Genomic DNA, 12713 nt, shown 5'->3' on the forward strand with positions numbered 1-12713 from the left:
GGGGGTAAAACAGACAGACAGAAACAACAGGGGGAAAAAAGTAGGACCTACCAGTGGCGCCCTCTAACCACTCGCTGAGACCCCTGACAGACGAACGACGTTTTACTGCGCTGGGGAGGCCTTGACAAACGAGCGACATTTAACCAAAGATTGGAATAGAACTACAAATTTGTTCCACCTCACATTTCAACATGGACGATCCACGTCGAAAGGTTGTGCTTCTTTTTGTTATGAACAAATTATTGTTGAAACAAAATAAAAAGAAGAAAAAATTGTGTTCACCCAAGTGTAAGTAAACGTTTATTGAGAGGTGCTTTCACACGTTGTAGGTGGATCTCAAAGAGGGTGAAGCCAAATTTTTTTAAATATTATTTTCGACAACCAAGTTTTGAAAAATTTGTCACCTTGCACGAGGCAGGAATTTGTCGCTCATGTGGCCGCTGTCTGAGACCCGACCGACATCCAACTGACACGTTTACTGTTTATTGAGGGAACTGAGACAACCAACGGAACACAACCACACAGCTGATGAAACATCCGTTGAAAAAGTCAAAGGAGGAGAAGATTATAAAAGAAGAGCTGTCGCAGACTTGAACGAACGCTAAAGCTAATTATCTTAGCGAAACAGCGGTAAACGAAAAAAAAAAAAGGACTACTCCGACCCCAAGAATCTGGAAGAAAACATGTGCAGTCAAACTCTGAATTATACCGCCTAACTTAGGACGAGCAAGAAATTACCGGTAAAGCAGCCCCTAAAGCGGGGCTGACGGTGTAACGGGATAGCAGCGATCGTCATCTTGACTTAGGGTAGAAAGTAGAAACTAGTGACAAATTGTGTCGAGTCTTGACTCATCGCTGTTCTGCACGATTGCCTTGCGCAGGGGGAAAACGAGTATCAATCAATTTCATGTACAGCTCAAGATGACATTTATGTAAATTCACATTGAAAATTTCTGCTGGACCAGAAGCGATGCTATTATATGTCAAGGACCACGTGCACGTATTGAAAAAAACCCCGATACTCGTCCGTCAGTCCTCGGGTCGCCTCGCAGGCCTTTCACTTTCATGTTGACTAGTAATGTGGGTCCTCACAACATAAAAAGCCTCACAGGTGCCCACCAGCCTTTTGGTCAGCGAGCTGATATATGACGACACCAGATAATTTGCTGACAGGCCGAGGTGGCGAACTTCCTTTGAAGTTTCTCCGTTGTTTTAGTAAGGTTTTACGGCTCTCGCAACTGCATAAGGTCACATGAACGCCAAGGGGCGGATGCCAACAAACAAGTCCAAACGGGGAATCAGGCTAACTCTGCTCACCTCTCTAGCCTCAACACCACAAAAGTCTGCTTCGGCTATCAAGGCTCCCCGGAAATAGCAGTTCACAAGAGAGTGACAAACACACAATAAAGTAGAGCAAAAATGACGATAGTAAGGATGGGGAAAAAAGATGCAGCAGTTCCCCCTACGTTCTGACACAGTATGAGCATGACATTGATAAATCAGCCCATTTACAACTCTTCTGGGAAAAAGAACATGTTAATATCCCCACTTTGGGAATGGCGTAAAGACAACTTCAGTCAGTAGCACTGCCCCGGTTGGGGGGGGGGGGGGGGAGGGGGGGGGGGTTCTCCAGTTAATTAAAAAATTTCAATCCAATTTGTAAACAAAATATTGGTCAAAACCTAAAAATAATAGCATATTCACAATCAGCGCAAATCAGAAGCAAATCAGCGACAAATGCTAGTACAAATAGGCCGGGCTTGCTGGGACGTATTTTTGGGAAAGAGATAATCAAGCAGCCATCAAGTGAGTCCCCGTGTGCTGTGTGTAGTGTGTACCAATTTGCTGGCGGTACAACGGGGCAAAGTTACATTAATCTTATAAGGACCGTACAACTCATACAGTTGGTGGATGACGGATGGCGGGGTAAAGGCTCAAATACAGGGTGTCTAAAATAAGAGGACCCACTTAAAGGATAAAAAACCGGTCATCTCAATATTTTTTATACCCCTGCGAGTCGTGGACACTGACAGCAGAATTAGAGAAAAAGATTCTGACCACAGAGATGAGATGTTACCGCAGAATCCTTGACATCTCGTACAAAGACCACGTTTCAAATGCTGAGGTACGAAAGAGAATCACCAATGCAGTGGGGCAGCATGAAGATCTACTGACCACAGTGAAGAGACGAAAATTAAAGTGGTATGGGCAAGTCACATGATCAACAGGACTTGCCAAAACAATCCTGCAAGGAACCGTACAAGGAAAGAGAAAGAGAGGAAGGCAGAGAAGGAGATGGGAGGACAACATTACAGAGTGACAGGAAAGACGATGGGTGACAATTTGAGGAGAGAAAAGGACAAAAATAGAGGTGGTTTTCAGATGCAGTGGTGCCCCCACGGTTGCCCCAATCACGGGACAGAAGAAGAAGAAGAAGAGTGTGCTTACATTAATTTATAGGGGTCCTGTTCTTACATTGGCAAAACCTGGCGGCAAGCAGGGCCTGCGGTATAACAGGGAGAGCGGGGGGAGGGGGGGGGGTATAACGTGGTTTGACTATTACAGTACGTCTAGAGTGATGCCAACCAACAGGCACGAAGTTTTTGAAGTTGTTCGAAGTGTCTCAATAATTGCAAATTCTTGTATTATCACACTAAATAACTACGACCCGACCCTTTAGCTCTGTACTTTCAATTCACTAAAGGTTAAAAAATACGCATCGACCATTGTTTTTATTTTACGAAACAAGACTAAAGAAACCTGAGGCTTGACTGTTCATCTGTTGCCAAAGACTTTCGACTGAATCCAAAGACTCCCGGGTCCGAAAAGGGAACAGGATTAATTAAAGACATTCTTAACTTGACTTGCGATATCTGTTGGCTGACTACACTACAACGTTTTACTTATACGGGGTGACTTCTGCGGGATCGGGTCAGGTCAGGGCGGTTTGCTAGCCAGATTAAGGACGAAAAGCGGCTATCGTGGCACAAGCCGATCGCGTCCGACTCGTCGCCTAAAAAACAAAGGCGTTTTACCGGGTACCCATTGCGGGTGGGATCAAGTCGGGTCGGGTCGATTGCCCGGCTTGTCGCCTGGAAACAAATGCGTTTGTTTTTGAGGTGGCGAGTCGGGCGATCAGTTTGTGCCCCGATAGCCGCTTTCAGCCTTCAATCTGGCTAGCGACCAGACATACCCGACCGTGCCAATGGGCACCTCGTATTTGTTTTCAAGCGACGAGTAGGGCGATCGACCAGACCAGACCCGACCTGACCCGACCCGACACGCAATGGGCACCAGGTAATAGCCGAAGATCCAGACTTTTCTCCTGAGATATGCACAATGGACAGACGATGGAGACAGCAGCAAAAATCATCAACGCGTGCGAAAGCTCTCACTGTCACTTCGTGACCATCTCTCCAGCCTTCATCCAAATGTCTTTTTAGAGTCTTCAAAATGAACATAACAAAATAACTTGAAAACAAAGACAGCGTATGGGGGCCATATGAGAGCACACGAATAAAAATAAATCACATTATGCCGCGTTTCCACCAAACTAGAAACGACCTGATTTTTCGTCGAGAGGGAACCAATCGATCGTGTTCGTTTCAGGCGTCGGTGTCTACCAATGATCTGGCAGTTTGGAATTGGAAACGCCCCAACTCGCGACTAGGCTCTTGGCCTACTGGCCTTCTAGTACTTACTACTTCCCTGTTGTGTGCCCATATATATATATATATATATATATATATATATATATATAAAAATATAAATATACACTGACGTACATGTATATTATTAAGTATAAAAATTATTCCTTGTGCTTGCTTTTGAGTGAAGCTATATAGGGCTATTGGCGAATTTGTCATTGACTCGACGACGAAGAAACGAGACCAACAGCGGTCATCACACTGTGTCCTCGGTATCGGGCTATTGTTAAGAGGTCAATGAACGCAAGTTGGGAATTTGAATTAATGAATTGGTTTTTAAAAATTAGCTTTATTGTAGATATGTATTTAAACCACGTTGTTTGAGCGTACTATTACCTATTTTTTAGGTAGTGATTTCGAATATGACATGAGATTTTGTTTTGATCCCAACTTAGAATTAGTTATTTTTTTTAAAGTTCTGGCCGGGCCTCTGGCTGATGTGATGAGTCACCACACGCCCTACTAAAATGCTGCACGAGGCGTTCCGACAGACTCATCTTTTATAGGAAGGTGTCGTGTCGTTTCGGTAGACACAGCATAATGTGCTTTTATAGATTCAAAAACTTCAAGCTGTTCGGACATTATCTGACAAGTCTTTAACTTAACACACCGGTGTGCTGTATTGAACAAACTAGATATAGTTATCCGACCTGCACTTGGCGTTTTCTCATCTCGCAACTAAACAAAGAGACGCCCCCCTCCCCCCGGACAATTCAATCAATCATTAGTAGGCAAAGTGCTTCAAGTACGAATGAATGATCAGATTCAATGAAGAGAGAGATAGAGAGAGAGAGAGAGAGAGAGAGAGAGAGAGAGAGAGAGAGAGAGAGAGAGAGAGAGAGAGAGAGGAGATAGACAAACATACCGACAGAGAGAGAGAGAGAGAGAGAGAGAGAGAGAGAGAGAGAGAGAGAGAGAGAGAGAGAGAGAGAGAGAGAGAGAGAGAGCGAAAGGCGGGGGGCAGAGACAGCGATAGAGACAGAGGGAAAGAAAAGACAGACAGAGAGAGACACAGAGACAGGCACAGAAGGAGACTGAGAGGGAGAAAGAGAGACGGAGAGGGAGAGAGGGAGAAAGGGAGAGAGAGAGAGAGAGAGAGAGAGAGAGAGAGAGAGAGAGAGAGAGAAAGAGAGAGAGGGAGTGAGAGAGAGAAAGAGGGAGAGAAAGAGAGAGACAGAGAGAGAAAATCTAAGAGAGAGAGAGACAGAGAGAGACAGACAGACAGACAAGAGAGAGAGAGAGAGAGAGAGAGAGAGAGAGAGAGAGAGAGAGAGAGAGAGAGAGGGAGGGAGGGAGGGAGGGAGGGAGGGAGAGAGAGAGAGAGAGAGAGAGAGAGAGAGAGAGAGAGAGAGAGGGGGGGGGGCATGCAGATCGATAATTAGAGTGAGAAAGAGGAAAGAGATACAGTCAGAGAAATAGATCTGCGATAGACAGAACAGACAGAGAGGGAAACAGACAGATAAACAAACAGACAGACGTAAAGACAGAGATGCAATTGACAACCAAACGCCAAACACGCATTATTGTGTGTAACAAAGAAATCGAGTGTTTTTTACTCATATGGTTTAGGTGTTTCTACGCTTCTGTCGACACAATTTATACCATTGAAGGCTCTCGTGGTCTAGAGGTTAAGGTGTTTACCTCTCATTCAGTAGGGCCCGGGTTCGAATCCGGATATCGACGGAAAATTTTCTTCTCTTCGTTCCTATGGCCTTATGCAGTTGCAAGCACCGTAAAGCACTTGCCCCCCCCCCCCCAAAAAAAAAAAAAAAAAAAAAATAATAATAATAAAAAATCGAACTCGGGTCTCCTACATACGTCAGCGAAGTACATAATCGCTTCACCACAGATGTCGGTATCGATTGGTTGTGAGGTAATTCACCGCTAAGAACTAATCTGATGTAGAATTGTTTCTACGAAAACCCTTTTTCTTGATATCGAAGGCGCAATGCAAGTCTCAAGGCCCAGTTAAAACTCTTCTAAGACTGAAAGCAAATAACGAAAAGAACCTATAGCTCGACCGAAGTGTCGTATTTTTGGCATTGCAGATTATTTATGAACTATGGACTTTCTAGAATAGACTTTCTAATGGCGTGCTTAAAGATAATTCTTATGATACAAGATCATAGAAGTACAAAATTATTTAATGGTAAGTTAACTTGACACTTCTGCATTTCCTTTTCGCGAGCATCGAATCATGAATTCTCAATCCAAGAAAGATCAATTTTTAAAAAAAACCTTCATTTCTTGACAGTACAACATGCACCGACAGCTAGCATTCTAAATCATCAAACGAAGACTTTTTGGGGGGTATTTTTCTATCTCCTGACAACTTTCCCTGAAACATGATACGCTTGCTTGGCGCTTAGCCGATGGTGTGAAGAGAAAAAGGGGGAAGTAAAGGATGGTGAAAAAAGAGGAGTGGAAAGGGGTGGAGGGGGTGGGAGGAAGGGGTGTGCCAACGTGTGTGCGTGGGAGGGGCACTCCGAACGACGTGCATTACCCTGTACTAGACTACCCCATCGTACGCTCGTCTGATGCTCTCGTTTTAGCAGCCTAACATTTCGCCCGGTGGGAGGGCGAGCAGGCGAGTTCAGTTCCAGACGATGACCTAGATTTGGTCGCAGGAAAAGTCTCTGGAATTTATTTATGCTTTCGTGAGTAGGACTGCCTTAAAATAAACGTCTGCTTTGATTTACTACTTTGTGTGAGTGTGTGTGAGTACGACTGAACATCATCAGGAGTATTTCAAAGGCTGAAAGGTGATTTTTTTAGGGGACTATTTTATAGATGTTTTAGTGCAATGTGTAAAAGTAGGTAGCTTACCTTTACTTCTTCCCAACTACGTCTTCCAAAGCACGAGGAAGGATTGCATCACCACCTTCGGCGAGCGAAAACTGCGTGTTGTGGCTGTGGTGTATCCTGCGCTATAATATGCGTGTTCGTTGTTGTAGTAAACCGCTTTATTTTTATCTCCCAAAAATGATTTACAGAGTTTTTAAGGTAGTGTTTCAACACCCCTATATTCGAGATCGTTTAAAAGTTAGTCCTTCAGAATTAAATGTCCATTTATTTATTTATTTGAAAGTATTGAGAGCCTTTAAAAACTTCCCAAAACAACCCAAAAGCTCAAAAGTGAATTCTTAGAGTTCGAACCAGAGAACCAGAGGCACTCATACTCTAGCCCAGCTTGGTGTCAGCTAAACTATCGTTGTGCCATTGACTAAATAGATAACAACGTAAATCGTAAATAAATAACACCAGTGCAAGGGAAGCTTTTGGCTTTTATGAACGTTTTATTTGTTGGTACTTCCTACTTCCTCACATCATGCTCTGGTTCTTATTTAATTTTTTTAAAGCTGTGTGTGGAGTTAAGAAAACGAACCCAGATGAATGGTTTGAACTTGAGTTCTCTTTTCGTGAAGGTACATCTTGAATATGAGGGAAGCTGTGAAAAGAATTCTCCTGCTGAAAGGTAATGAAAATGCTCTATCCGCATTGGAGGAATGGTTTGAGATCCATTCGAGGTCATATTATGCTCAACGACATTTGAAAATGGCAAAACTGCGTCAATTTGCGGTTTGACTTAGTAGAGCAGTAAGTAAGTAAGTGTATTCAGTGTTTAAGGCCATTGGCCCACATCACATCACATAACACACATAGCAGAGTAGTAATAATATTGTAAGGGTTAAATTTCAAACTTTTGGTTTGCTTCTTTCATTGTCAGTGTAAACACCCATTATGGGGCTCTCGTGGCCTAGAGGTTAAGGTGTTGGCCTCTCATTTCGAATCCGTGTAGCGACGGGAACATTTTCTTCTCTAAAACTGTCTTCTTTCACCTCATTTCCTGCTCTCTACCAATGTTCTATCGTCTGCTGTCATCTCCACTTTTTGCCCCTCCCCCCCCCCTCACGTCCTTTGCCCCCTCCTCCGGGCTCCTGACTCTTTCTGCAGCCTTTCTACTGCTACTCTTTGGCTCCTTCTTACTGCTGTCGTTCAGCCATTCCCCTAATCTTCTTGTAGGAAAGATCTACACTTAGCCTTCTCAGACAAGAGTGAAACATCTCGGAGGTCCCGTGTGCACGTTGCGAACGTTTAAGATCGCTTGGTGGTCTGAAATCGATAAGAGTAGGCTTCGACCGCCATCCGTGTAAAATTCAAAATTTCATGAAATTTTCACAGAATAAAGAGAAGGTGTAGTTTTAATACTAAAAATTTGTATACTGAATTTTTGATATATGGAATAGATTTTTGCTGGTGGTGCCTGGAGTGAGGATCTACACGGATTTTTTGCAAACTTGGATACTACCTCAGGAAAATATTCATAAAAAAAGTTTCTAATTTGTTTAGGAAAAAATAATCGGACAAATGTTTAGATCTAATGTTTGCTAACCTGCATGCAACCCCCCTCCCCCACACACACTCACACAAAAGCAATTTCCTTGAACAAAAAGTACGATATTCATTACGTAAGCCATGCCAACAAAATCCAATATGACCAATGCTTGTAATATGGGAGAAATTTGGTCAAATTTGATCCACTAATAAGTGAGATAGCCTTCAGGTGTAGCCCCTCCCCCCCCCCCCCCCCAAACATAAAAAAGTTGACATAATTTCCTCAACGCCACACTTTAAGGTACGTCTAAAGCCGGGTATCCACGTACACAGGCTTTCTGTGTTCATTTATGATGGTGCCACCCCCCCCTCTGTCTCTCAAACACGCACACACACACACACACACACACACGCGCGCGCGCGCGCGCGCGCACACACGTGAGTTTGGTTTCGAACCGCAGTAGAATTTTATAATGATGAAAAATCCGTAGAGATTTTTTTCTTATTTTTTTCTTCTTCTTTTTAATCTAAAGTACTCCAGCCTCAGGCCTGTGCAAAAAATATCTGTCAGCGAGAGATATCTGGGAAGCCGCCTTGAGGCCGGGGATTCCACCGAATGTTGGCTTGAACGTGGCCTGTGCAAGGCCTGCTCAGGCCACATTCAGGCCACATTCAGGCCATATTCAGGCCCGGTTCAGGCCAGGTTCAGACCTGCTATGGCTTGCGTAGGCCTCGTTCAGGCCCAGCCTCAAGGCCCGGCCTGTACATGGATGGCCGGCTTAAGAAACACCCAAGAGACAGGAAGAGTAATCTTCGAGACTCATGTGGAGCACGTGGAGACATCTAGATAGCCGGGGGATGAAATCTGCAAGCTTACACTGAAACGTGGGGGCAGAGTGGTGTTACTATCTCAAAAAGAGCAATCGGAGACAGGGCATAGGTAAACTAATAAAGAGCCAGAAGTGAGCAAGCTGTAATGTTCCGACACGTTTTCTTTTATATAGATCTAAGCTTAAAGCGGGTTTTAAAAAAATGATTTACACCATAGACATATCTTATTACCCAACACCTCACCTAAACGTAGAAACACGATTCAAGAGACGGGGTGAGTAAATTTCGAGACTTGGAGCCTGTCATTTATTTTAATGATCCTTTGTATGCATCCAAAGAGCGGTTTTTAATATACAGCCCAAAGAGAAACTTTTAAAAATTACTGGTTCTCAAGATTTTTTGAAGAAATATTTTTGTTTGGGCGCTGGCCTCCTGAAGTGCCATGCAAAGTTTCGTGGGCGTCAGTGAAATATTAAATGAGCTACTTTTTTTAAAAAACGCGAACAGTTTAAAGTGAACAAGCTATAGCTAAAGTGGACAGAAATTTCTACTGCAGTCTGTTGAAAAAAAAATCCGACATCACTATGACAAAAAAAAATTAATTAAGAAAGTAAGGGGTATACGTCTATTTATGAAATAAAGCATTTTTTTTTTTGGGGGGGGGGGGGGTTACTTGATAGAATCCATCAGTTTGTTCCCGAATTTTGGCCCTAAGCGTGTTTTAACATGTCTTTATATTATAACTCCAGAAAGGGATCGTATTCGAAAAAAAACAACCCCACCAAACGTTTCGTCCCGACGAAAAGTGCTTTTTGATGTGATAGTGCGATCTTAAAATAAAAATATTTTACCACACCTGAAAAGGGAAATGGGGATTATTACAAATAAACATATATATAATGTAAAAAACCAATGCAAAAGGAATCATAGCATGTTAACAAAAGAGTGTTATATTTTAATTAGACGACCTCTTTTGCTTTCTCATTTTCGTTTGTCCTCACCTCAGGTCTTTGCATGCGGGTCTAAAAGATGGTCTAAACGGTGGATGACCACGGAATCTAAAAACACTTGAATGAAGGCCGCTACTAACTAAGGTTCAGACACGTTTTCTTTGATGTTAGCATATAGTGAGGCAAAAAAGAGGGGGAGGGGTTTGGGGGGGGGAGGGTGAAAGGGGATTTACAGCATAAGCCTAAGGGTACCTACCCACAGACCACAAACATTTTGCATTGGAAAAAGTTCCGTCCGAATCTGTCTGTTTCCGGCCGTAATTTTGTAAACCCACAGGGTCCGGAAAAATCCGTTTCGTTAAGCCAACAAGAAGACTCTAAATCGGAAGCAAAAAATATTTTTGTGGTGGTGGAACAAGAGAAAACTATCCACTGCAGATTTTGGATCCACCCCATTTTTGAATAACGGGAATTATTAGACGAGTTTTAAACTAGTACAATTACCAAAATACCAGTGTGGAGCGGCGGACCTAACTGTTGAACCCATCCTTCAGTACTGCAGGACACACAGGGCCCTGAGACAAGAGAAAACTATCCACTGCAGATTTTGGATCCACCCCATTTTTGAATAACGGGAATTATTAGAGGAGTTTTAAACTAGTACAATTACCAAAATACCAGTGTGGAGCGGCGGACCTAACTGTTGAACTCATCCTTCAGTACTGCAGGACACACAGGGCCCTGAGACAGGAAGCGTGGCCAACCCCACTGACGCTACAAAAGAAAGCTATACGGGCCGACAGATGAACAGAGCAGAACGTTTTATGACATACTGAACTTCAAGTAAGTGTGATGCGATCGAGAAGAAGAAGAAGATTAGACGAGTGTCGCTTTATAGATGAAGTACTAGCAGACGATGAGAAATGCTTAGATCAGGATACATGCCAAGTGGTTCCTTCCTACTAAAATTTGCAGTGGGTAATGGGACTGCTGGCCTAAGTCAGCCCACTAGACGACAGAACCTGGTTAGAAAGCAGAAAAGAAGGTGAAAAGGAGAACATTTTGGAGGAGGAAATTTTCCGTCGCGGTCAGATTTCGATCCAGTACCTTTTGAATGACGGGGGAACGAACACCAAAACCTCTAGACCACAAGAGCCCCCATTTTGCGTCTTTAATTTTAACATTATAATCACAGTCTGATTCTGCCCGTAATTGTAAATCAACATAGGCAACACACAACTTAAAAAGTCAAAGAGCACACACACACATACACACGCGCGCGCACACACACACACACAGATACACACATGCGCTCACTCTTTTTCATTATATCCTTCAAAAACGGAATTCCTTGTATTGGGAGCGTGAAATTGTCCAGAAACATTATAATCTCAGAAGAACGGAAGAAAACTTTTAAAAAATACCGATACGGAATTCTTTCATCTGTTTCCGTACGTAGTTGTCCGTTGCGTGGTGAGTGGACGCAAAGACCGATAGAAAATAAAAAGTTATACTGGAGATTTCCGCTGCGTTATTTTTTTCCACGGAAAGTGACGCGAACATTAAGTTCTGGTCCGCTTGTTTCGGTGTGATGTAGGCCTCTCATCCTGAAACAGACAAAGACAGACAGATTCTGACGTATTTTTTTCCGAGGCAAAACGAGTGTAGTCTGTGGGTGGGCAGAATTAGATAAATTCTAGTAGGCCTACATGCATGTAAGCAGCATTATTTCCAAAACCACAAACCGCATTGATGATGTCCGTCAACGACTTAAACAAGCCATCTGGACATCAAATATCACCTCGTGGGTGGTTGACGGGTGCTCTGGTGTGGTTTGCTTTTTCTTTCCTATCAAACATATCTATCATCTTTATCTCCAATCCTTCTTTTTTTGTGTTTGTTACTCTCTTGTAACACCTCTAATCTTCGGCAATTATATGACCTTATGCAGTTGCGAGCACCGTAATACACTTATCAAAAAAAAAAAAATATATATAAAAAATCACCTCATTGAAAAATAAATCAAAGTTTATAAGCAATTTCTGGCACTTGTACTCCCATCCCGGAGCTTGGGCTGCTTGATAAGAACGTATAAGAACGTTCAACGAAATTTAGAACAAAATCATTTTCAAACAAAACATCTACAAAGAATTTAATTAATAAAATGGAATAAATTTGTCGCAAATGAAGACGTGTTGGAAAAAGTTAGGATTGAAGATATCAGTGGGACAATAAAAAAAATAATAATGTAGATTTCGGGACATGTTTTGAGAATGCCAAGATTGCCCAATCAGACATGGTTCTGGAGATCAAATGGAAAAAAGGAACAGGTAGGCCCTATACTAACAGAGAGCTGTAAAAGTACAATCAGAGAGAGAGAGAGAGAGAGAGAGAGAGAGAGAGAGAGAGAGAGAGAGAGAGAGAGCGTGGGAGGGAGAGAGAAGGTATATATAAGTAAGTATTCATTCATTCATTCATTCAGCCATTCAGTCATTAATTAATTAATTCATTCATTCATTCATTCTCTCATAAATATACACTTATTCATTAAAAAAATCTATTTTTCTATTTCACTGAGCAGGTTGAATCCATTCAAACGTTCCAATGTTGGCCGTCCTTGACATTGGCGAAGGCTCTCTTCAGACGGTCCTCCTGGGTTTGCTGTTTGCCCTCTGTGTGTTGACCGTCTTCAACAGATGGAGCCAGAACTCCCCCCGCCTACCCCCCAGCCCGGGGCTTGCGCTGCCCGTAGTCGGACACCTGTATCTGTTAGAGGCCAACCCCAGACAGCAGTTCCTCAAGTGGGGAGAAAAGTAACAGAAGCGCAGGAATTGTATTAGTAGTATCTGTCTGTTTATTTTCACACATAGACACATACATTCAATATATA

At 42.8% G+C, this 12713-nt stretch overlaps 1 protein-coding gene across 1 annotated transcript in view; it reads left to right on the top strand.

Annotated features, from left to right (window-relative positions):
- Window positions 1-6301: 6301 nt before the first annotated feature.
- The window catches only part of LOC101853716 (cytochrome P450 2U1), a gene marked incomplete at its 3' end in the record, with an annotated part of 25017 nt that continues 18605 nt past the window's right edge, over window positions 6302-12713 (top strand). Inside the window, 2 exon segments of the mRNA XM_035971405.1 lie at window positions 6302-6364; window positions 12405-12636. Of these exon segments, the coding sequence (XP_035827298.1) occupies window positions 12428-12636 (209 nt within the window).

The sequence above is a fragment of the Aplysia californica genome, unplaced genomic scaffold (genome assembly GCF_000002075.1).
Source record: "Aplysia californica isolate F4 #8 unplaced genomic scaffold, AplCal3.0 scaffold00429, whole genome shotgun sequence".
In the NCBI taxonomy this organism is placed as follows: domain Eukaryota; kingdom Metazoa; phylum Mollusca; class Gastropoda; order Aplysiida; family Aplysiidae; genus Aplysia; species Aplysia californica.